At 40.2% G+C, this 27,117-nt stretch overlaps 1 protein-coding gene across 1 annotated transcript in view; it reads left to right on the plus strand.

The window, feature by feature from the left end:
- Positions 1-27,117, plus strand: part of LOC150095184 (small ribosomal subunit protein uS2-like) — a 153,843-nt gene that overhangs the window by 35,949 nt on the left and 90,777 nt on the right. The window contains exon 3 of the mRNA XM_090410616.1: positions 6,214-6,342. Within this exon, the coding sequence (XP_090266742.1) occupies positions 6,214-6,342 (129 nt within the window). The remainder of the gene's footprint in view (positions 1-6,213; positions 6,343-27,117) is intronic.

Here is a 27,117-nt window from a genome sequence, read left to right on the forward strand (position 1 = left end):
TCTTTTTGTCTCTTAGGTGAAGATGGTTTAAAAAACCTATCCAACGTTGACTGAATCTGTTGTTTCCTTAACACCCTTCTAAAGTGATTAATGACATTGTCATTGAAGATATTGGTGGCTCTAGAAACAACACCTTGATTTGGATGCCACTTGTTAACCAATTCCTGCAATTCGCCCCAGTGCTGCAAGATTTTTTTTTACATCACTTGTTGGAATTTCTCCCTTTTTGTTGCTGTCTTCTTTGTCATCTGAAGACATTTGCTTTTCCTCCTCATCCCTTTTTTCTTGCTCTCTTCTTAACTCCTGTAGCTCTTCAGTGGTCAGCTCAAGGTTGTGCTCCTTGACGTCTGCTTAATCAACTTCCAAATGCATGGTCTTGCCCAGGGAGACAACTGTATCGACAATGTCAATTTTGCTTTCAGGTCCTTCCAATGCAGTTCCTCGGACACAGTCGGGCCATAACTTTTTCCAGGATGATTTTATAGTTCTCACAGAAACATCTTCCCATTCCTGACTAATAAGATGCAAACAATGAAGAATGTTGAAGTGATTCTTCCAGAAGTCCCTGAGGGTTAATTCTGTGTTGGTGATAACTTCGAAACATCTTTGGAAAAGAGCTTTGGTATAAAGCTTTTTGAAGTTGGAAATAACATATTAATCCATTGGTTGTAGGAGTGGTGTGGTATTAGGAGGCAAGAACTTAATTTTGATGAAATTAAACTCTTCATCCAAATCTTCTTCCAACTGCGGTGGATGTGCTGGAACATTGTCCATTATAAGAAGAACTTTCTCAGGTAGACCCTTTTCTTGTAGATAATGTTTCACTGTGGGAGCAAAGGCCTCTGTCATCCACTCAGAAGAATTACCTGGTTACCCAGGCTCTGATGTTAACTCGTCACATAATGCTGAGTTTGTGCCTGTTAAATTAAAGGCTCTAGGATTTTCAGAGTGGTAAACCAACAGAGGTTTTATCTTCAGGTCACCACTGGCATTGGCACAAAAAGGCAAAGCTAGTCTTTCATTGGCTTGTGTCTTGGCAATGCCATTTCAAAACATGATCATGTAAGCAGATCATGTTTTGAGATACACTATCTCCTTTCAGTTGCATGTCATTTATCCAGATGAGTAATAAAGTTTCCATTTCTTCCATAACTTTATTTCTTTGAGATGACACGACAGATACTCCTTTGACCACATCCAGTTCCTAAAATTCATTATAAAAATAATATATAAAAATGTGCTTTCTTGACAATTGTATCTATGGTGGATTTGGACAAGTCGTACTGCTGGCACAGATCACTTTCTCATATTTTTCCACAATCTCTTTCTTAATTTCTATTGTGATTTTCTTCTTCTCTTGTTTCTTATTTTTCTTTGGCCTCATGTTGAAAATAATACACTGATCAGTGAAATGATGCTTATCTGGTAGATTATTCAGAAAATAAACATGAAGCTACAATAAAACATGCCACTTATAAAAAGAAATACATGTACACATAATAAATACAAACCTGAAAAAATCTTCATGAAATGTATTATTTGTTTACACAAATACCGAAATAGATACACAAAAAAGCAAATACATGCAGCAGCCGTCGTATTTCAGATAAATATGACATAGTAACAATCGTTACACTAGAGGCGGTTCACCGCGCACTTAGCTAAACGTGCATACATTTATGCTGGTTCCGTACTGTGCATTAAGCCTGTTTCTGGTACTAGGGGAAAAAATAAAAAAAGTATAATGTAAAACAGGCTTTAATTCATTTTAAAAGAAAAGTATCACGGTTCTTATCTCTAGTCTAGGTTCGTATCTAGAGGTCAAAATGAAATATGAAAAAGTTTGTATATTGAGTGGTTTGTAAGTCGAGGTACCACTGTATATTACTGTGTATCCTTCTCCTATGTCCATGTAATCAGTCACCTTATTGTAATAAGTAAGTAGCTTACTGAAACATGACCTCCCTTTAGCAAATGCATGCTGACCATCAAAGATAATACCATTGTTGTCAACCCACTTCTGGATCCTAGTTCTCACAAGTTTCTCTAATAACTTGACCACAATACCTGACACACAGATAGGCCTATAGTTTGATGCTTAAGTTCTATCACCTTCCTTATGAAGCAGCACAATCTTGCCCTCCTTTCACTCCTTAGGAACTTGACACAGTGCAAGACTCGTATTTAAAAAATATGTCAAGGCAAGTGTCAACTTCCTGGCACCTTCCTTCAGAATACATGGCGATATATAATAAAGTCCCACAGCCTTATTGACATCATGTTTGCTCAACTCCCCATGATACACCTCTATACACATATCACAAATACACCTCTTGCTCGCTTACAGTCAATCTCTTCTCCCTATCATCAACTGCTCTCAATCTCTCCATGAAATCTCATTTGCAAGATTGAAAGATCTCTGTGAACTGCCGATTAAGTATCTCCACCACATCTTCCACAACAGCTGTCTTTATTTTCTTAAATCAATGTCATCCTTCAATAATCATTCTTTTTTTGCTGGCTACATATCTAAATAACTCCTTAGGATTTTTTTGGCTTCATTAGCTAACTGTTGTTCATACCTCACTTTTACTACCTATACCAACCAGGTCACCTGCCTTGGCTGGTCTTTGTAATCCTCATGGAATTCGTTATTATTACAACTTCTCTTATGCTGCCTCCATAATGCCCTCTTTCTCTGTATTGCATGCTTCATCTCTTTATTCATTACTCCATTTACTCCATTTCTCACCTACCTTATTTAACCTTATGATCCTTGGAATACATTTAGATATTGCATCTACTAGATAGTTCTTGAATATCCCCCATCCTGCATTGATCTCTTTTCCAGCTAACTCCTCATTCCATGCTACACCTACAGTTCCACACATAAACCCTTTTCTTACAGAGGTCCTCACACTGCTGACAACCGCCCAGATAATCACCTCATGGTCAGTCTCACCAATTGGTGGGTGATTGGACACCTCGTTTATAATTACATCCTCAGATGAGATGATCAAATCTAAGACCCTCAATCCTCGCATGCCTTCTGTTCCATTTTTGTTGGTTTGTTAATCTTATCTTTACCTCTTTAAATTCCGTTTTTATTCATTAGTTGTTGATTGATGCTCATCTGAATATAAAGAAATTTATATTATACTGCACCACCCTATATTCAGATTAGTCTAAATAATATAGAGGAATCAATCATCAATTATACTTATATTATCACTTTATCTTCAGGCCGGGGTTATTAATAGCTTTTAAGGCTTCCGCAAAGGTCCGATTAATTTTATGAGTGGTGCAATGAAAGAAAAATCAGGCAAACACCAAGTTTAACTCAACAGAAGAAAACATTTACTGTGGAATAGTACAACGTATACATTCGAGTATAACTATCTGCAAAAGGTTATCAAATTGAACAATTACAAAAATTGATATTCAGATATTAGTAACTTCTTATTTAGGTTTGAGGATTATGGCTAATGGTGACACTTCTTAATTCTTAAAGCATCAGTAATTCTTTCACTTCATTCTGTCTACCCAATTAGATGAATTAAATCATAAATATATTAGCTCAGTTTAAAGTATTCAGAATAATTACAATCCGTTAACTATGAAACATTCATTTTTCAGTTCTTTATGCTCAGTCAATCAAGTTGAGAATAGTTCTTAAAAGTTTAACCTTCCAAATATTACAATAACTAATCTTATGACAGGCTACACTATATTCTTTCTCAGTCAGCTAACACTTAATAGATCAACATAACACTTATTATTTCGAGGGGAAAGTACTTCAGTACATCTAACATCCGACCATTAATTGACATAACATCACAGCTAAGGTCAAAATATATCCTACGGAGTTAACTATTATAGCTTCACAGGTTATAGAAAGGACAACTCTTACCGGATCACTGCTTCTACACATCGAATTCGCATAGGCACATTTGAAAATCTGGTTGACTTTTACTTTATCGCAACACAATTCAAAGAAATCTTCCAATGTAATAACTAATTATAGACACAGAAATACACAAGTCTTGATGCACTTGGTTTAAGTTATCTACTAATTCCTTATTTTCTTCTATGTATTAACTTCAGTTCTGCACTATTCTTCCATTAACCATTTGGAATTTATCATAGTATCAGAACTCCCATAGAAGTAATTCGAAATGTCTATTAATTCCTTGTCCTTTCCTAGTCGATTTACAGCACATATCAACTCCCTTTCTGCCACTCGCTACCGATCTCTATGCTGTCTCTAAGGCTTCTCCCTATATCTTACTTTCATTCTGACCAGTTCAGTTCATAACAACTCGCTTCTCCCTTTGTATACAGTACTCCACCTAAAAATAACTCTGTTTCCTTGACAGTGACCAATCAAATCTCATCAGTAGAATTCCATTAATTAGAGATAATAAAAAATATATATCACAGTTCATATAAAGTACATTTAAATTTATATACACACAGTTTCTTATAATAAATTTTACAGAATAAAGTAATTTAAATGAATGATATTTTTATACAGAGTCTTTTTATTACTATTACATATCTTAAGATTATATTATTAAATAATAACAAACAAAACTCAAGGCAACTATATGAATAACACATTATAAGCAAGAGACTAATAACAAATAATATTTACAAGTCTTACTTATGACATGGAGGATTATGTTAAATATGAATGAAGTATTATAATTTACAAAATACTTTCATTCACAATTTAATGATACTGTCTGAAGTAGTTATCCCTCAAAAACTCAAACTCATTTTCTTTACTTCCAGTTGCTCTCTCTCTCTCTCTCATCATTCCAGTCAATATTGCCATAACTAAAATCACCCATATAGGTCACTCTTTTCTTATTTGCCTTGCTAATTTGATTATACATTTCATACTCACTACCTATCCACATTATAACAACATCCAACCAAGTATTTCATTCTATATTCATTCTATATTCACCTCTGTCTCACACCATACTGCCTCAAAACCACTGGCACTATTTCCATCTTGTATCTCTACTTTGTGCGGACACAACTCTTTCTATATCATCAATAGCACTTCCCCTCCTTTTTTTACCCCTTCTATCCTCACAAAACACATCATACCCTTCCATCTCTATTCCTGTCAGGATGTTGTCCTCACCTAACCATGTCTCACTTATTCCAACAATTTTTGGGTGAACATCCTCAATTAATGCAACCATTTCATCTGCCTTGTTTCTTACACTTCTGGCATTTGTATACAAACACAACAGCTCATTCCTGGATCTACAGCCAGTTTCACTGATACCACTCATTCGATGTGATCTCTTCATGCTCGACTGGGGATATTTCCCTTTCTGCATATTCATTTTAGAACCCTCTTCAAGTCCAACTGCTTCCTTTTGATCCCAGGTCATTCCATTCCTTTCCTGTCTACACATGCATTCATATCCTCTTGGAGAATCCATCTTTCTCATGCTGTGCACCGAGCCTCCTTGTTTCCCTATTTCTCTTGCACACCCATTCTCTCATTTTCCATACTCATGCTGCTCACTCCCTCATTCATAACCACCTCTTCAATCTTTCCTCTTACTCTCCTGCTCTTCCACATCACTTCCCACTTGGGAAGTGATGTGGAAGAGTGGGTTCATTCTCTGTACTCACTTCTCTACCTTCCAGCAGCAGTCTCTCCAAGCGACTCACACCAAAACCACTCAAATGTAGTCCATCTCTCTCTCTCTCTCTCTTATATAGTTCACTTCATCCTTCAAACTTATTCTACACATTAACAAACTGTACTCCTTTCTCCTCGCACATTTCAGCTAACATATTCATAATCCTTGCTCTCTGCCTCATCTCACCACTGTCATACCTAGGCAACATGCTTACTACCCTTCAGCTGATTAAAGTCACAAGCCTTAATAATAAAGCCTTACAGAACGTGCCCAGAACGCTAGCCACAGGATTTTTAGAAGCATCTAAAAATTTTAATGGCTATTTCAAAGAGCCCTGAGATTCTTAATTTTCACAACTGTAATCTCAGAGGTGATCTATGTCCAAAATTTGGAAAATTTATTAATAAGCAAATATATATATTTTTATTATTATTTAGGATCCCAGTAGCATAACAGTTTGCAGTGTGGCACTCTTGCAGATGTGCATGATTGTTGTAAATTAGTGTTTTATGTCAGCTAACTGTATTTCATAATATATATATAGGGTATTCATTCAATTGGACTTCTGTGGTGGATGTTAGCACGTGAGGTTTTGAGAATGAGAGGTGCTATCAGCCGAGAACTAAAATGGGATGTTGTCGTAGATCTGTACTTCTATCGGGATCCAGAGGAGGTAAGATTTAATTGCTCTTAGTGTTAGATCCTGAATGGACGAATTTTAAGAAATTATTCATTCAGAATCTAAAATGAGAATTCTAGCTAACTTAGATAATAGTTTACCAGCTGAAAGTTCTGATTTGTTGTATAGGAAATTGTGTAATAATATATGAATTGTCTCAGAAATATTTGTAGACGAAAACTAAGCTGGAGAATTATCAGATTAATGATCATGTTGTAAAAGGGAAATAGTAATTATATTTTGTCCTATTAAGCTGTCTAAAACTTCGTAAATCGACAGACAGCAGTAAAGAGCACCAGTGCGAAGGTCGAGTCTGAAATGCACGTGTCGGCCGGAACGCCATAGGGTACTGCATAACGCAGAAGATGACGCAAGTACGCTTCCCTAGAAGACAGCACCTAACGGCAGTAAGGAAATTGAGGATCATCTTGAGGGCATAAAAATTAAGGGTCGTGCTAAAAAGGAGGGAGAGAATATAAGGCAATACACGGGATATTGTGGGGCTTTTTGTTCCTGATTTAACCTTGAGGATTCCTGACCAGTGGACGGAGAAAGGATGAGCCATGGTCCTACGATGTCAAACAGTGGGCAGTCTTTCTGAGTATGCCGAGCAAGATCCTAAGACGAGCCGCACGTGAATCATCGGCCTATGCAGAAAATGTACCTATCGCTGGATGCCCATTCAAGAACAAAGGAGCGGAGATAACCCTCAGTCGAGGCAGTAATAAGTTTGAGTCCGGAAGAATGTAGAAGGGATGACGTAGCCATAAGCCAGGCACAGAAACAACCGATCGAAGGATGACCCGAACAACACAGGGCAGTTAACAGACCTACAGAAAGAACTGGGTAATGTAAAGACCTTTACTATATGTTTTGAAAGAGATAGAAATTTATGTTAGATTAGGTTATATGGACAATCCATAGAGGACTCTGATAAGAATTCGTAATTTCAGACCACAAAATTCTGTTGAACAAAGAAAAGTCAGGAATGAATCTATATAGTTGCATGTGTTATTAAAACACTTAAGGAATAGAACAACGTAGTTAAGGATATAAATTAAATTAAACTTTAATAAATATTTTCTGATATTTCAGCAATGTCACATTGCCATTTTCTAAAGGAACTTACAAAAAAGTTACATGCACGTAGGCACTACAACACAGAAACTGGGAATGAAGAGATGAAGGTATTGTTCTCCTAACAGTTCTGACTATGCCCTCTAGCGGACTAAGTAGGTGTTCCTGGCCATTGGGCTGAAGGTCTGCAGATGTAGGCCTCCCAAATTTGGGGCAGTCGCATACAACCCAATTTGTTGAGGTTTGGAGAATTTCTTAGGGCTGAGGCTGATTCCATAAAGAGTCTTTCAAATTTGTATTTGCTATGGTGTATCACTGTAGCTTTCTTCCACCGTATTCTGTGGCGTGTATCCAGAGCATGGTCCGCAAGCCCAGAATGACTGTATTTGTGAAAACGGATGTAGTCCTTGTGTTCCGAAATTCTGATATTCGCTGTCCTGCCTGTTTGGCCAAAGTAAGACAGTTTACAACTGCAAGGGACCTGGTAAACACCAGGTAGGTCTAGGGGAGGTGGTTGGTCTTTAGTGGAGCGGATAAAGGATGCCAATTTTCTGTAAGGTTTGTAACAGGAGATCAGGTCATGTTTTTTTAAGATTTTGGTAATCTTTTCCGAGGTGCCTCGGATGTAGGGAATGGTGATGGATTTAGAGTAATCCTTGTTGTGTGTGGGGGGGGGGGGGAGAAGGGATCTGTGGTTTGTAGGTTCTAATATTTTTTGGATTTTTTTGGGAAACTTTGGGAAATTTTGAACTAAATCACATCCTCAACACTTTCTCAGCCATTGGCTGAGAAAGTGTTCAGGATGTGATTTAGTTCAGTGTTTAAGGCCAGGTTGTTTGAACAAATTAGTTTAGCCCTGTTGTATAGTGTTTTCACTACTCCATATTGTTGTGAGGGGGGGGGAATTGTTGGTGAATGTATCTGCCTGTATGGGTGAGTGAGTTTTCTGTAAACTGAGAAAACCAAGGATCCATTAGGCTGGCGGGTGACTAGTGTGTCTAGGAAAGGGAGGCTGTTGTTTTCCTCTTTTTCCAGAGTGAATTTGATTCTGGGGTGTTGGTTGTTTAAGTGTGTTAAGAAGGAGAGAAGTGTTTCAGAGCCATGTGGCCAAATAGCGAACACATCATCAACGTAGCGAAGCCATATGGTTGGTTTTTGTGGGGCAGAGGCTAAGGCTTTTTCTTCAAAGGTCTGCATAAAGAAATTGGCCAAGGGTGGGGAGAGTTTTGAACCCATGGCTGTCCCCTCTATTTGTTTGTAGAATTTTCCCTGCCAAACGAAATAGCCTGAGTTCATTGTGAACTGAAATAAGGCTGATATATCGGGAGAAAATTTAGCTTGGATTAGATCTTAAGTTTCCTTGAGTGGGACATTTGTAAATAAAGAGGACACATCAAAGCTGACCATTATGTCAGTTTGTTGGAGTGTAAGGTTTTCTATGCTGGCTTTGAAATGGGCTGAGTTTTTTTATATGTGATGGTGTGTTGCCAGTATAGTGTGTGAGCTCTTTGGCCAAATGTTTAGCTAATTTGTATGTGGGGGAATCAATGCCATCCACTATGGGACGTAATGGCACATTTTCTTTGTGTATTTTTGGGAGTCCATAAATACGGGGGGGGGGGGTATAGAGTTAAATGGCTTTAATCTGTTGGTAACTTCTACTGGCCAAGAAGTGACTCTCTTAAGGAGCCTATGAAGTTTTCTAATTTGAGAGTTGGTGGGATTGTAATTGATAGGGAGGTAAGTGGCCCGATCTAATAGAAGAGCATTCAGCTTACCTGTGTAGTCCTTTTGGTTAAGTAATAAGGGAAATGCAACAGTTGCATTTCCCTTATCCGCTTTGGTGATAACTAATTCTTTATTATTCTTCATTTCCTGTAGAGCTTTATATTCCTTGTTTGATATGTTGGTTTTTGGTGGTCTTGGTTTGGAAAGGACACAGGCTACATCCAGTCTTACACTGTTGGCAACTTGATGTGGAAGGTGGCGGATTCCGTGCTCGATCTGGATCATAATATCCTCACTAGGTATTTTATTGGGAGCAATGGCGAAGTTGTGTCCACGTGACAGCGCGTTGAGTGCTTCAGGCTTCAGGGTAACTGAAGAAAGGTTGATTACCGTGTTGGTAGCAGGTTTTGGAAAGACGGTAGAGTTCTTTTTTAATTTTTTCAAACTTTTTCATCTGCCAGCCTCGTATTTTTTTAAATTCTTTTTCGGCAGCGGTACATGAGACATCATGTAAAATCGACCAAAGTTCGTGGTTCAAAGTGCGCGAAAGCTCATCTTCGACGGCACGAATAGCTTCGTTAATGTCCACTAAGAGCGACCACGTGGCGGTGATTTGTTCGCATAGCTAGACAGCTTCAATTTCAATTTACCGTATTGTGCCGGCCTTCCGTGCAATTGTATCTCCGTGGATGATGTTGATTCTCATAGACAGGCTTATACGTTGGTTATGCATTATTAAAACACTTAAGGAATAGAACAACGTAGTTAAGGATATAAATTAAATTAAACTTTAATAAATATTTTCCAATATTTCGGCAACGTCACATTGCCATTTTCTAAAGGAACTTACAAAAAAGTTACGTGCATGTAGGCACTACAACACAGAAACTGGGAATGAAGAGATGAAGCTATTGTTCTCCTAACAGTCCTGATGGTACCCTCTAGCGGGCTAAGTAGGTGTTCTTGGACGTTGGGCTGAAGGTCTGCAGATGTAGGCCTCCCAAATTTGGGGCAGTCGCATACAACCAAATTTGTTGAGGTTTGGAGAATTTCTTAGGTCCGAGGCTGATTCCATAAAGAGTCTCAAATTTGTATTTGCTACGGTGTATCACTGTAGCTTTCTTCCACCGTATTCTGTGGCGTGTATCCAGAGCATGGTCCTCAAGCCCAGAATGACTGTATTTGTGGAAAACGGATGTAGTCCTTGTGTTCCGAAATTCTGATATTCGCTGTCCTGCCTATTTGGCCAAAGTAAGACAGTTTACAACCGCAAGGGACCTGGCTTGCCGACCATGCTCTGTCACCCTGAAGTCTGAAGCACTCAATACGCTGTCACGTGGACACAACTTCGCCATTGCTCCCAATAATATACCTAGTGAGGATATTATGATCCAGATTGAGCGCGGAATCTGCCACCTTCCCCCCCCCCCACCCCCCCCCCCCCCCACCCCCCCCCCCCCCCACCCCCCCCCCCCCCCACCCCCCCCCCCCCCCACCCCCCCCCCCCCCCACCCCCCCCCCCCCCCACCCCCCCCCCCCCCCACCCCCCCCCCCCCCCACCCCCCCCCCCCCCCACCCCCCCCCCCCCCCACCCCCCCCCCCCCCCACCCCCCCCCCCCCCCACCCCCCCCCCCCCCCACCCCCCCCCCCCCCCACCCCCCCCCCCCCCCACCCCCCCCCCCCCCCACCCCCCCCCCCCCCCACCCCCCCCCCCCCCCACCCCCCCCCCCCCCCACCCCCCCCCCCCCCCACCCCCCCCCCCCCCCACCCCCCCCCCCCCCCACCCCCCCCCCCCCCCACCCCCCCCCCCCCCCACCCCCCCCCCCCCCCACCCCCCCCCCCCCCCACCCCCCCCCCCCCCCACCCCCCCCCCCCCCCACCCCCCCCCCCCCCCACCCCCCCCCCCCCCCACCCCCCCCCACAATTCCCCCCCTCCCTCACAACAATATGGAGTAGTGAAAACACTATACAACAGGGCTAAACTAATCTGTTCAAACAACCTGGCCCTAAACACTGAACTAAATCACATCCTCAACACTTTCTCAGCCAATGGCTACCCCCCCAAAAAAAAATCCAAAAAATATTAGAACCTACAAACCACAGATCCTTCCCCCCCCCCCCACAACAAGGATTACTCTAAATCCATCACCATTCCCTACATCCGAGGCACCTCGGAATAGATTACCAAAATCTTAAAAAAACATGACCTGACCTCCTGTTAGAAACCTTACAGAAAATTGGCATCCCTTATCTGCTCCACTAAAGACCAACCACCTCCCCTAGACCTACCTGGTGTTTACCAGGTCCCTTGCAGTTGTAAACTGTCTTGCTTTGGCCAAACAGGCAGGACAGCGAATATCATAATTTCGGAACACAAGGACTACATCCGTTTTCACAAATACAGTCATTCTGGGCTTGCGGACCATGCTCTGGATACACTCCACAGAATACGGTGGAAGAAAACTACAGTGATACACCGCAGAAAATACAAATTTGAAAGACTCTTTATGGAATCAGCCTCAGCCCTAAGAAATTCTCCAAACCTCAACAAATTTGGTTGTATGTGACTGCCCCAAATTTGGGAGGCCTACATCTGCAGACCTTCAGCCCAACAGCCAAGAACACCTACTTAGCCCGCTAGAGGGTACCATCAGGACTGTTAGGAGAACAATACCTTCATCTCTTCATTCCCAGTTTCTGTGTTGTAGTGCCTACGTGCACGTAACTTTTTTGTATTGTAAGTTCCTTTAGAAAATGGCAATGTGACATTGCCGAAATATCGGAAAATATTTATTAAAGTTTAATTTAATTTATATCCTTAACTACGTTGTTCTATTCCTTAAGTGTTTTAATAATGCATAACCAATGTATAAGCCTGTCTACGAGAATAGTTGCATGTGACTGAAATTATATGTGTATTTGTATTTTGTGGATGACCTTTACCAGATAGTAACAAGTTGTATAAAGTGTCTTTAAGTGTAGCATGCATAAGAGAATTGATTTAGAGTAATATTGTCATTTAGTTCTATTGTTTCGTGTGATTAGCATTATGATCTGAGTGCATTTTGATTAATTTAGCATTGTGTAACTAGCTTAGCATGAGATATTAACCTTGTAAGAGATTTGGAAGTCTTAGTATTTTAATCCAATTTTTGTTGTAATTGTCATTAGTTCCAATAAACATGTTTTGTTGCATATACCTGACTCATGCCCGAATTCGAGTCCAAATTACCACTTATAAAATTTAGAACCATAGCGGGAGGGAATTGGATGAGTATGTTTAAGTGATAGATCATTGGCCACGATTGCAATTAGTACCGATATCTATTTAGTGTGTGTTAGAGTGAAGGCCAATCAATCTAGGAATATTCCCTGAACCTGAATAAAACTCATGTTATACGATATTGGCTGGCGCAGCAATAAAAAAATAAATTTGCCAGTATCCGAAAAGGAATCATTTCTAGGTAGAGTCGAGTTAGGCACACATAAAGAAGTATATAAAAGAGGAGATTGTATGACTAAAAGGTATATAGTTAAGTTAACAGAAATAATAGTAATAAAGAAAAATAAGATATAACAATGCCGCAGTCGTTAAGATAACCATAAGATATAACATTAGTTAATGTTCCATTATTATTATTACTTTTGTCAGTTTATAAATTATAAACAATCTATACAAAGATTTAGTAATACATTATTTTAAAGTATTATTTTGACAATAAAATTTTTATTTATTTCATTTTTTTCTGCAACTGGTTATAGTTTCAGTTTCATGAAACTTCTGTTAACTTTCCCAGTAGTGAATTATAGTATTATACTATAAACTATGATAAGCTTTAGGTTTATTTTAGAAATATCTTTAAACATATTTTATCTTCTTAATTACATTTACAGGTTTCATCAAATTCCTGATGTACCCTCAGAAGGTGTACAGAATTTATGATAATACTACATGAAAGTCACATCATTACTAACTTCCTATTGACAATTTTCTTTTATATTAATCTCATCTGTCAAGACTCAAATAATATCAGAACTTACATTTGTGTCTTCTAAGACACTTTTTACTGTTAATCCACCTAGATCTTGGTCATTTTCCTGCTGTCAAAAATCTTGTTGTCAAACACTGTTTTTTTTTTTTTTTTGCTAACCCTTCCTCTCCCATTCTGTTGAAGTAACAATAGCACCTGAGATTCTAGCTTTGCTAACACATTCCTGAATGCTAAAAATGTTAAGTTCTTTCCTCATAATTCTCATTTTTAATTTGTTACCACCATTGGTGCCATCTGTTCATTCTTCTAATCTTTCACAGCACTCTCATATCTGTGGTCTCCATTCTTTGATCAAGTGTTTTATTTCTAACCCAGCTCTCAGATCCATAAGTTAAAATTGGTTTTGACACTGTCTTCTATATAACAAGTCTAGAGTTTTGATTAATTTCCCTCTTATTCTATATAAAATTTATATAGAATATAAATATGTATTTCCATATTTAATTTATTTTCACTCAAAATTGTGCCTAAATAGCTGAAATGTTTTACTTTATACATTCTCCATTCAGTGTTCTATTTTCATTGTCTTTGTCTCTTCATTGCTGATTTTCATGCCAACTTTATTACAGCAGTTATTCAATTTTGTCAGGGAATCCTGCAGACTTTATTGGATTTATTTAGACATACATCATCATCTGCATAAAGTAAAGAGCTGACATTAACATCTCCAATTTCGATATTGGATTTAAAAATTTTGCTGCAGTTGAGCTTCAGTTGGATACAGGTGTCCTTCAGTGGTGTTCTTGTTTTTGAAACTTTGTTGCTATATTGTGTTTATTATTATTATTATTATTATTATTATTATTATTCAGGCCTCCATGGAGTCAAAAGACTCATCGTGGGAGGTACTTCCTAAGAAACACAAAGTCTCTCATACCACTCCTTAAACTCCTTGACCGTTCTCTCTCTCACCACTCCATCAGGCAATGCATTCCACGGTTCAACCACCCTCCACGCAAAGAAACCACTCCTCATCCTCTTGCTCACAGTTTCCTTTTGTAACTTCCAGGGATGGCATCTTGTCATCACTCCTACCCGCTGTTCAACCAAGCGAAAGAACTCAGTGTCAACCCTGTAACCACCTCTCAACAGTTTAAAAGTCTCAATCATATCACCTCTCCTTCTATTCACCAAACTCTGCAGTCCACATTCCCTCAGCCGATCCTCATAACTATCCTTGTACAGTCTGAAACCATCTTTGTCATCCGTCTTTCTATCCTTCCCACAGTTAATTTATCCCCTTCAAATCCTGGAGACCAAATCTGAGAACAATAGTCCAAGTGTGGTCTGATCAGAGACTTCTACAATGGAATGATAACCCTCTTATCTCTGCAGGTCAGTGTCCTTCTCATAATTGCAGCAATCCTCTGTGTTACCTTCACCACCTTTGCAATATGTCCCCTAAACTTCAGGTTTCTCTCAACCATCAACCCCAGATCTCTTGTCTCCTATACTTCCTCTAGCATAACTCCTCCCATAGAGTATGCTGCATCCCATCGATGTTTCCCAAACCTCAAGACCTTACATTTTGTTGCATTAAACTGACACCCCCCATTCATTTACCCATCTATCTAGCTTATTCAAATCCTCTTGCAGGGCTACCACATCTGCACTATTACTAATAATCCTTCCTAGCTTCGCATCATCTGCAAACAACTGAATATCTCCTTGCAATCCACTGGCAATGTCATTGATATAAAGGTTAAACAATATAGGTCCTAGTACTGAGCCCTGTGGGACCCCACTTGTAACCCTCTGCCTCCTTGAAACTGCTCCACCATACACAACTCTCTGATACCTATCAGACAGCCAATCCTAAATCCAGTTGACCAATCTGACATCCAGACCCATGTGCTGCAACTTAAATATCAGCTTATCATGTGGAACCCTGTCAAATGCCTTTGCTAAGTCTAAGAAAATTGCAGTATATGCCTTTCCCTCATCTAATGTTCTTGTAACTTTATTATAAAAGGCTAGCACATTGCTAAAACAAGAGCGCCCTTTCACAAATCCATGTTGACTCTCTCACAGATAACATTACCCTCATCTGCCCAGTGCTGTATACGGTCCCTCACTACTTTCTCCAAGATCTTAACAACTACTGATGACACACAGACTGGTCTATAATTAGACACTTTCAGTCTGTTACCACCCTTATGCAATGGCACTATCTTACCTTCTTTCCATTCCTTGGGCACCTTTGCCGAAGCCAGACTTTCATTGAAAAGCCAGGTTAAAGACACTGTCAGTTCCCTAGCACATTCTCTCAAAACTCGTGGTGAAATACCATCCAGTCCCACAGCTTAACTGACATCCAGAGTACTCAGTATCTGAAACACACTCTCCTCCTGTACTTCTAAACCTCGAACCAGCCCTATCTCTCTAGCATTAAAACTGACTCCTCTAGGATGAAATACTCCAATAAAGTGTTCATTGAACAATTCCACTATGTCCTCTGCATCAGTCGCTCTATTCCCATTTTTATCCCACAATATCATTCTTCCACAGTCATTTCTCCTCCTACTGGCCACAAAGCTAAAAAATTCCCTAGGATTTTCTCTGGATCTTAGGGCCAACCTCCTCTCATATTCCAGTTTCGCTTTCCGTACCACACTAGTCACTCTTCTGGCCTGTGTCTTATATTCTTCATGCATCCTCTCTTCACCTGTCTCCTTATATCTCTTCCATAGCCTCTTTTTCGTATGCAATTCCTGTTTAATATTGTTTGTCATCCACTTTACTCCAAATTGTGTCCTCTTCTTCACTCGTGGTATACAAATTACCATTGCTGCTAACAAATATTCTTTCACAATTTCCCACGCACTTATGATATCCCGGCCTTCCAATTCCTCCCTCCATGAAACTTCCCGAAGTTGACGTCTAAGATTGTTATAATCACCTGCTTTATAATTCCACATAAGTTCCCGTCTCTTTGATACTCCTGCATGTCTATTCATTTTCCAAGACAAAACCATATGGTCACTCTCTCCAACCGGTATGAGAGATGTCATCTCAGTTATTATCAACTCTTCTGATGCTATAACCAAATCCGAACCTCTTGTTCCCTTTGTTACATGTTGCCTAAGACATTTGTCCCTCAAGAATTCTAGAAATTCCATTCCACTATTGCTACATGCATCTTCCTCTCTCCAATTTATACTACTGTGGTTAAAATCCCCCATAACAATCATTCTTCTTGCACTTGCCAAACTTAGCTGACTAAACATCTCCTGGTCCCCATCCTCCATGCTCCTTCGTCTGTAGCAACACCCCACTAAGTATCCTGTCTTGCCTACCTCTACCTAACACCATATGCTCTCAAAATCATTTGTCTCACTTCCTTCCAAAGCCTCCAATCTTAGAGGACATTGGTCATCACTTATCATAAACAATACCCCACCACCACGCTTTCCCCTCCTATCCTGATGAAAAATGCTATACCCAGCGACTTCTATTCCTGTTATTATATCCCCTTCTGTCAACCTCGTCTCAGTGATCCCAATAATTTTTGGCCAGGCTGATGCTATCTGTGCCACCATTTCCTCTCCCTTATTCCGGATACTCCTGGAATTAGTATAAAACATATAAATGCCATTGTTTCTATACCCAGCATTATCCCTTCTAGACTCCACTGGGCTCAGTGTTACCTGACATCGTCTCCCTTCTCTTAAGTATCCATTCCCACAAGAGGCCACCTCTGCTATCATCCTCCCTGGGACACACTGACTCGTTCAGAACAGCAATCTCTCCAGATGCCTATGTCCTTCCTCATTCAAATGTAAGCGGTCTCTCGCATACAATTCCTCTCTTTCCTCAAACACACTCCAAGCATCCACATATACCAGTTCTCTCTTGTCACACATTCTTGCTATTATGCCATTCAATATCACTGCTCTTCTGCTCAGCTCATCATTATCATACCTAGGCAACACACACATTATTTTTCCTCTCTCTCTGTTTTCTTCCGTACAGTCTCAGGCAAAAATCTCATATTTCTCGCTGCCCAACTTACATTACCACTGAAATCACTTGTTCCTACCATCACAATCATCTCATCCACCCTTTCACCTCTCTTAATTGCCATAGCCACCCTTTCTATTGTTCCTCCTGGCAAACACTCCTAAAGCATCCTATCGTGAACACCACGGATCATTGAGTCGCCATACATTATACCTCTTACCATACATTATACCTTTTACTATTCAGTGTTTTCACTACTTGTTTTTTGCACTGCTTCAGCGTCTAAAGATGGCTTTCACAAAAAGACGTATGTTGGCAGCACGGAGGACTTCTGTACAAAAGTCGAGCTCTGCCTTGGATGTTTCACAGTGGATGCGTTGCTGAAACTGCTATATGTATGCTCCGAGGAATGTGAAGGATCTGTGGACTGTTTGGCTAAACGATAAGAATGAAAACGTTGATGTATGTAAGAAGTGTCTAGATAGACTAGAGCAATTGAGAATGGAAGCAAACGTCAGGACCATAGCAGAGGAGCTTCAGCAGGCGTTAATGAAAATGAAAAGCGACCTTCATCTCATACAAGAGGAATTGGAAGTGCTCAGTAAGGAGGTTCAGGATATGAAGACTGAGTTAAAATGTGTTGAATAGAAAAATTAGGATTATGGAGATTACTTTAGCTGAAGTAACTAGAACAGGTCTAAGTAAGGGAGAGTCTTTGGTGAATGATGAAGTAATGAATAGTATGGAAGTGATTGGGAATCAACAGAATGAAAGCACAAGAGATCTAGAAGAAATGAGATGTTGTGAAAGTGAGGGAGTAAGTAAAAGAGTGTTGAAGGAAAGTAATGAAACTCTGAGAGTCGTGCTGAATAGTGTAGAAAATGAGGCCGTGAGTGATGCTTGTTTGGGTTTGAAGTTATGAGTGGTATAATTACTACTACTATTATTATGGGCAACTCCAGGGAGTCATTAGACTCATCGAGGGAGGCCCCAAATCATATTCATCACAACTATTCGACATTCATACAGTATCTATCATACCTTGCCTTAAATTCATTCACTGTCACAGCATCCACCACAGACTCAGGGAGCGCATTCCACTCATTCACTACTTCTAAAAGTAAAGAACCCAGCTCTAACACCTTTACTAACCACACTTTTGCCCAGTAGTTTCCATGGGTGTCCCCTAGTCCTCCCACAACCAGCCCTGTTCTCAAAAATATCTTCTGAATTAATTTTATAGAAACCCTTCAGTAATTTGAATGTTTCAATCATATCTCCCCTCCTCCACCTATCAACCAATTTTTGCAACCCACAAATCCTCAACCTGTCCTCATACGGTTCATTCCACAGACCTGCTATCATCTTGGTCACACACATTTTGCAATGTGTCCCCTAAATTCCTTATCCACCAACACTCCTAAATCTCATGCCTCATCAATTTCGTGGAGCACGGTTCCACCAATGCAGTAAACTGCCGCCAATCTTTTCACCCCAAAATGCATAACCTTACATTTTGCCACATTAAATTGACATCCATTCTCCTTAGCCCAGACCTCCAATCTATCCTAATCATCCTGCAAAATTTTGACGTCATCTGCATTCACTATTGCCCTACCCAACTTTGCATCATCCGCAAACAAATGAACTGTTCCTCTCAGATCCTTTCCTATATCATTTATGAACAAATTAAACAGCAGTGGTCCAAGAACAGATCCTTGTGGCACACCACTAGTCACAGGCCGTCTTGTGGACTCTGCTCCTGAGTAAACCACTCTCTGATATCTCTCCGTCAACCACCCTCCTATCCATCTCACCAACCCTCTGTCCATTCCCATATGCTGCAATTTACTGATTAGAATTCCATGTGGTATCCTGTCAAAGGCCTTAGCAAGGTCCAGTAGAATCACTGTAAACCCATTAACCTTATCCAGTTCAGCCGTCACTATGTTATAATACGTGAGCAAGTTACTGAGGCATGACCTACCCTTCACAAAACCATGCTGTTCCCGGTAATGTATCCCATTTTCTTCTATCCAATCTTGTATTTTCCTCTTGACTATTTTCTCTAAGACCTTGATAATGATTCTTGTTATGCTGATTATATCCGGTAATTTTCAACGGCAGCCTTGGAACCACCTTTGTGCAGTGGAACTATTTTCCCCTCTTTCCACCCCCCTTGGGACTGACCCAGTCTTGAGGCTCAAATTAACACGTTCGCTGCCACGCTACTTTGGCATGGTCTGTTCCCCTACGCCGAGCAGTTTTCCTTCTTCAAGTTCAGTACGATAATCTCGTTACCGGAGGTAAACGTCCTACGAGTATACTCGTAGTTGGCTTGTACGGAGCATATACGGTCTATGAGAATACACAGTTTTGATGCTAGCCCCACAAGCCAAGCATTTTGGCTTCTTCAAGGTCACTACAATAATCTCGTTCCCGGCGGTAAGCGTCCTACGAGTATACTCGTAGCTGGCTTGTGAAGCAGGTTCACCTACTACGAGTATACTCGTAGTTGGCAGCGAACGTGTTAAACAAAATGGTCAAGGGCACTGACAATTCTTTGGCCGCTTCACGTAAGACACAAGCTGGTATACCATCCAATCCCACAGATGTATTGACATTGAGGTTCTGTAATAGACTAGTTATCTCTACTTCGTTCATCACAATTCCAGTATAAGCTGTTGGTTCTTCCATTCCTGCAAAGTCACCACCTGGATGACATACTCTTGCAAAGTGCTCGCTCAGTAATTCCACAATATCGACTGATTCGGTTACCTCCCTGCCCTCAGCATTTTTTAAGATCATTCTACCATGAGCATTTTTCCTTTTACTTGCAACATATTGAAAAAACTGTTTGGGATTCTCTTTAGCCTGCATGGCCAATTTCCTTTCGTAATCTGCTTTTGCTTTTCTTACCACCTTTGTTACCATTCTGGCCTGAGCTTTATACTGTTCCTGCGCCTGAAGGTCACCCTTCTCCTTAAATTCCCTCTACAATTGTTTCTTTTTTTGCAGCTCAAGCTTAATAGTGTTATTCATCCATTTAACCCCTACTTGATTTATTATTCGGACTCTTGGTATACAGTCAACCATTGCCTCCTGCAAACAGTTCTTAACCACCTCCCATGCACTATCAACATCCAGCCCTTGCAGTTTTACATGCCATGGCATTGAGCCAAGCACACACCTAAGCTTGTCATACTTACCAGCGCAGTAATTCCACATGTACCCTGTCTTAATTGTAAATTCGACTCCTTTAGCCACCTCCCAAGTCATGACCTTATGGTCACTCTCACCAATTGTTGGCAACATGGTCATGTTCGTTACAGCCACATTCTCAGTTGCAATTACTAGGTCCAGCACTCTCTGCCCCCTGGTATTTTCCAATTCATGTTGCCATAGATAGTTGTCCCTTAATAACCGCATAAAATTCAATTCCTTCCTCCCATGTGCCCTCTCCTCTTTCCAGTCAATGTTACCATAATTGAAATCACCCATAAGAATTACCCTCCTTCCACTCATTTCTTCTATTTGCTTATGCATACTATCCCCACCATCCACTCCATCACCCGTTCTATAGCAGCACCCAGTTGTATATTTTGTTCTGCTAGATTCTATCTCACACCAAACAGCCTCAAATTTACTTTTTTTCCCATCCTGCAGTTCAACTTCTATACTCCTTGGCTGACGCTCATCAGCTATCATCAATAACACTCCTCCCCCCTTTTTATTCACCCTGTCACTCCTGAACATGCTATACCCGTCGCATTCAATCCCACTAGCTTTATCATCTTCTGTCAGCCATGTTTCACTAATACCGACAACCTGTGGCCTGGAAGTGCCAACCATGGCCAAAAACTCTTCCTTCTTGTTTCTAATACTCCTGGCATTAGTGTACATGAATCGCAGAAGCCCATTTGTCCCATCCCTACTTTGATGCCTTATACTAACTATCCCATTCTGATTTGTTGTCCACCGTACTCGCTCGGGCATAATATACTCATTCATACACTTAACTGCCCCCCTAAAGTCTGCATGTCTACTCCCCCCCCTCTTAATAAATCTAGTTTCCCTGAGTCTGTACATCCACTTCCACATCATTCATCAACACTCTTTCAAGTCTCCGTGCACCAACTCCATTCAAATGTAACCCATCCATCTTATATAAGTCCTTTCGCCCATCGAACTCATTCCACACATCCACAAATTCCACTCCACTCTCCATGCATAACCCACGCATAAAGTCATTGGCAATTATGGCCCTCCTTCTAAACACTTCGCTGTCCTACCGTAGTAAGATACTCGCCATCCTAACTCTCGCACTCTTCTCTTTTGCTACCTCAAACAACTCCCTCACATTCTCTATCATTTCCATTTTTTCCTCTTTCAAATCATTCATTCCTGCCACGATTATCATCTCTTTCACCCTCTGTTTTTGCAGTCGAATAGATTCGCTGACGTCGTTTATGTTCGCACCCAGCTGGTAAGACTTCGTTGAACTCTCAATTATTACGCCTCTTAATAGCGAATCCCCATACAGCACTCGCTTCTTCATTTTATTGACGTTTACGAACATTATATATGGTGATTCAGTGATTAAGGGTATGAAGAGTGCCTGAAGATGATAATTATGGTGGGTACAAATGACCTGAGTGGTAGTATTAATCGGGTAGCAAAATATTTAAGAACATTGTTAGATATCGTGAAGAAAAAAGTGTGAAAGGGAGAATAGTGTGTGTGTGTGTGTGTGTGTGCGTGCGTGCGCTGCCTCATTTTGACAATTATGAGTTAAGTAGGTGAGCAGTGATATGATTGCAAGAATGTGCAAAAAAAAGAGGTGTGGAATTTGTTTATGTCTGGAGAGTGCGTTTGAGGGCAAAAGACAGCTGTATGCAAGAGATGGGTTGCATCTGAACATGGAAGGTCATAAGCATTTGAAGAAGTTGCTGTTTTCTGAACAAGTAATTTTGCAGGAATACTAAAATTGAAAAGGTTGAGTGTAAAAGGGAGAAACTTATGCAGTGAATGTATATTTGTTGATCCTTTTTCACGGAATAATTTGAAAAATAGAGTGGATTAAAATCGGCATGGGACTTCTGAAATTAATAGAGTGTATATCAGTTCTAAAGCTGGTACAAGAACTAAAGGGTATGCAATTTTTGTATATTAATGCAAGAAACATTTGAAATAAGAGGAAAGAATTTTTGGCACTCACCAAAAGCTGTAGGCATTAGTTAAACTTGGCTGTCAGCAGAAGATGTGGTTACTGAAATTGAATGTGATGGGTACAGTATTTTCAGGGAGGATAGAGAAGATAGAATGGGGGAGGAGTACTGTTGATGATAGCTGATGAGTTGCAGCCGAAGAAAGTAGTATATCAAGAGGATAGACATGAGAATGATAGTTCATTCGAGGCAGTCTGGTGTGAAATAGTGGCCAACACAACCAAATATACAGTTGTCGCTGCTATAGGCCAGGGGGGTGATATTGAATTCAGGCATCAGCAAATTAGTGCAATGAGTGCAGGGTTAGTGATTATTATGGGGGATTTTAATTATGGCGATATCAATTTAAGGAGAAAATATCACGTGGCAAAAAGGAAATGGAATTCATACACTTTTTAAGAGATAATTACTTGAAATGGCACATAACTGAAGGGACTCATGGTGTGAGAGTGTTGGATCTGGTCATAAGTTCAGAGGACATATGCATGAGTAAGGTGTCTTTCTCACCTCCAATTGGTGAGAACGATCATGTGGTAGTGATAGTCGCCAGATTAGATCGTTCCCTGATGCAAAGAATAAAATATCGCTCCTGATGGATTATAAGACAAAACTATAAGAATCTCCAATTACTATTTTGTTTTTATTACAAGAGAAACATTAATGCAAAACCATTGCATAATAATATTAATGAAATGTTTGCTCTATGGGGATATTGCACAATAAAGCTGTTTATTTATAAGCTTTTCTAAATGTAAATTATAAGCTATGTCCACCTCTATCGATATAGTTGCTACACCAGCCAATCTTTCTTTGGTCATTGCTGTTCGCAAATGATTTTTAATCAGTTTAAGCTTGAAAAAGAAACTTCTTTCCACACTTCCTACGCTATGTAGGAAGTGCACCGCCTACCCCAGTATGGCTAAATGAGCACCCTTATTAAGCCACACCGTGAGGCAGGCTGCCTCTATGCTACACCCTGTCGACGGTACTGGGTATTGACTTGGGAGGTTGCAAAATTGTGGATTTCTCTCTTAAGAAGGGGTATATATGGTTAGGTAATTATAACAAGCTTTGGATTGAGTCCCATGGCAGAACATATTGCAAGGGACAGATGTTAGCAGTGCATGGGATAAAATCTGCAGGTATCTGAGGAAAGCAATATCAGAATGTGTTCCCATCTTCAGCAAGACAAACAAGGTAGGCATTAGATGGATGAGTAGTAGTATCAGGCTTGATCTGCAAAAAAATAAAATGTTATGGAGAATTTACAAGGAGAAAGGCAATCACTACACCCATGATGAATACAAGGCTCAAGCTAGGAAGGTTACCAGCATAGTAAGAAAAGCTAAATCAGATTATGAGAAGACCTTAATCAAGGAGATCAAGGGTAATCCCAAAGAGATGCTATATGGCAAGCAAAAGGAAGAATGACTTTGGAAGGATAAACTTTAGTGGGTGCTGATGGTATTGAGATGACCAATTCAGATGTAATAGTAGAGTTACTGAGTGATCACTTTTCAAAAGTGTATCACCCAAGTGAGGATATCTCTGTACCTGGTAGCAATAACTAATGTTGAGAATTAAAGGTAATAAATCAGAGGTACTTAGTATATTGCAGAATTTAAATGCAAATACTGCTGTAGGTTTAGATGGAATATCAGCTCGGGTGTTACGTGAATGTGTAAAGGAATTGTCAACGCCTCTTATTTAGGTAAAGTGGTTCCTTTGCATAAAGGTGGCTCTAAGACTGCGGTAGTTAATTACAGACCAATCACCATCTCGGGAGTGGTGGTAAAAGTATTGGAAAAGTTGTTTAAGGACAGAATTCAAGAATGGGTGGATCAGAATATGATACTCTATAGGGGGCCAACATGGTTTTGTTAAATGTTGATCCTGCCTTAGCAATTTATTAACTTTTTATAATAGAATGACATCTGAGTTGGACAAGGGAAATGGCTACACAGTGATACTATTGGATTTTGCTAAGGCTTTTGACAAGATACCCCATGGAATACTGTTGTGCAAATTACAGCTGATGGGGGATGGATATCAAGCTGGTGATATGATTAAGAGAATGGCTCATGGGCAGATACCAGAAAGTAGTGTATGGAGGAGCAGAGTCCAGGATGAGGCAGGTGACCAGTGGTGTGTGTGCCTCAGGGCTCTGTGCTTGGGCCTTTATTGTTTAATTTGTACATAAATGATATAGAAAATGGCTTGAAGGGAGAAATTCAGTTGTTTGCTGATTATGCAAAGTTAGGTAGCACAAGAAAAAATCAAGCTGATGTTGAGAGTTTGCAGGATGATTTAAATAAGCTGGCAAAATGGGCAAAAAGTAATGGATGTCAGTTCAATGTGGAAAAGTATCAAGTTATGCATTTTGGGATTAAAAGATTACCAGCTGTGTACTACATTGATGGAATGGTACTCCAAGAGATTGATGAGGCTAGGGACTTGGGGGTGTTGGTGGATAGGGAGTTCAGAGGACACATTGCTAAGGTGTCCAAGATGGCACATAGGATTACTTGGTTATTGAAGAATACACTAACATCCAGAGCTAAAGAGATTATTATTCCCCTTTATAAGGCATTGATACTTCCGCATTTGAATTACTGTGCTCAAGTCTGGTCACCTGGATTCCTTGGAGATGAGGAGGTTGTGGAGAGGGTTCACAGGAGAGTGACTAAGTTGGTGAGTGATGTAAAAAAATGCTCTCTACATTGATAGATTGAGAGTTTGTGGATTGCAGAGGTTGGTTGATAGGCAGAGAAGAGGGGATATGATAGAAACATTTAAATTACTAAAAGATTTTTATAAGATTGATGCAGGGGAAATATTTCAGCTGTGTGATATTGATGGAAGAACAAAAGGTCATCCCTGGAAATTAAGGAAAGTGTGGTTGACAAGGTTATGAGAACTAGATTTTTTGCTTGGAGGGTGGTGAGTCGGTGGAATGCATTGCCTGATTCAGTTGTGAGTTCTTCAATTCTTCTTGAATTCTGTAAATGAATTCAAGAAGAGGTATGATAGATATTGTTTTGATGGTTTGGGTCTCCCGCGATGAGTCTACTGACTCAATGGAGATCTCCATAATAATAATAATATGCAAGTAGTAAGAAGGGGATAGAATTTCTGGAATTCTTGAGAGACAAATGTCTTCTGCAGCATGTAATAGAGGGAACAAGAGGTCCAAGAGTTTTAGATTTGGTCATAGCATCAGAAGAGCTGATAATAAGTGAGATGACATCTGTCCCACCAGTTGGAGAGAGTGACCATGTGGTTTTGACCTGGAAGATGAACAGACATGCAGGTGTATCAAAAAAAAGGTAATGTATGTGGAATTATAAGGCAAGTAATTATAATAGTCTTAGGTATCAACTAGGGGCATTTCCATGGACTGCAGAATTGAAAGGCCAGGATATCATTAGTGCCTGGGAAGGTGTGAAAGAATATTTGTTAGCAGCAATAGTAAGCTGTATTCATCCACTGAAGAAGTGGACACAATTTGGTGTAAAGTGGATGACAAACAATATCAAACAGGAACTGCAGGTGAAAAATAGATTATGGAAGAGATATGAGGAGAGGGGTGGAGAGCAGATGCACAAAGAATATAAGATGCAGGCCAGGAGAGTGACTAGTGTGGTACGGAAAGCGAAACTGGAATATGAGAAGAGATTGGCACTAAGATCCAAAGAAAATCCTAGTGAATTTATTAGCTATGTGGCCAGTGGAGGAGAAATGATTGTGGAAGAATGACATTGCAGGATAAAAATGGGAATAGAGTGACTGATGCAGAGGACATAGTGGACTTGTTTAATGAGCACTTTATTGGAGTATTTCATCCTGGAGGAGGTTTTAATACTGGAGGGATAGGGCAGGTTTAGGTTTTTGAGGTGCAAGAGGAGAGTGTGTTCCAAATACTGAGTACTCTGGATACCAGTAAAGCTGTTAGACTGGATGGTATTTCACCACGGGTTTTGAGAGAATGTGCTAAAGAACTGACAGCTCCGTTGACCTGGCTTTTCAATAAAAGTCTGGCTGCAGGAAATGGAAGGAAGGTAAAATAGTGCCACTGCATAAGGGCGATAGCAGACTAAAAGTGTTTAATTTTAGGCCTGTTTGTGTGTGATCAATAGTTGTTAAGGTGTTGCAGAAATTAGAGGGACTATATACAATGTTGGGCAGATGAGGGTAATGTTATCTGTGAGAATCAACATGGATTTGTTAAGGGGCGCTCTTGCTTTAGTAATATGATTGCCTTTTATAATAAACTGACAAGAGTAGTTGATGAGGGAAAGGCATATACAGCCGTTTTTTTTTGGATTTTGCAAAGGCGTTTGTCAGGGCCACATGATAAGCTGATATTTAAGTTGCAGCACATGGATTTAAATGTCGGGCTAGTCAAATGGATTCAGGATTGGCTGGCTGATAGGTATCAGAGAGTTGTGTGTGTGGTGGGGCAATATTAAGGAAGCAGAAGGTTACAAGTGGGGTTCCACAGGGCTCGGTACTGGGACCTGTATTTCAATCTTTATATCAATGATATTGTCAATGGAATGTCCCCTTGCAGATAATGTGAAGTTGGGAAGGGTTATCAGTAATAGTGCAGATGTGGCAGCCCTGCAAGAGGATTTGAATAAACTAGACAGATGGGCAAATGAATGAGGGGTATCGGTTCAATGCAGCAAAATGTAAAGTCTTCAGGTTTGGGATCCATCGATGAG

This window comes from Typopeltis vanoorti, chromosome 20 (genome assembly GCF_054136105.1).
Source record: "Typopeltis vanoorti isolate ZY-2024b chromosome 20, IOZ_Tvanoo_1.0, whole genome shotgun sequence".
Classification (NCBI taxonomy): domain Eukaryota; kingdom Metazoa; phylum Arthropoda; class Arachnida; order Uropygi; family Thelyphonidae; genus Typopeltis; species Typopeltis vanoorti.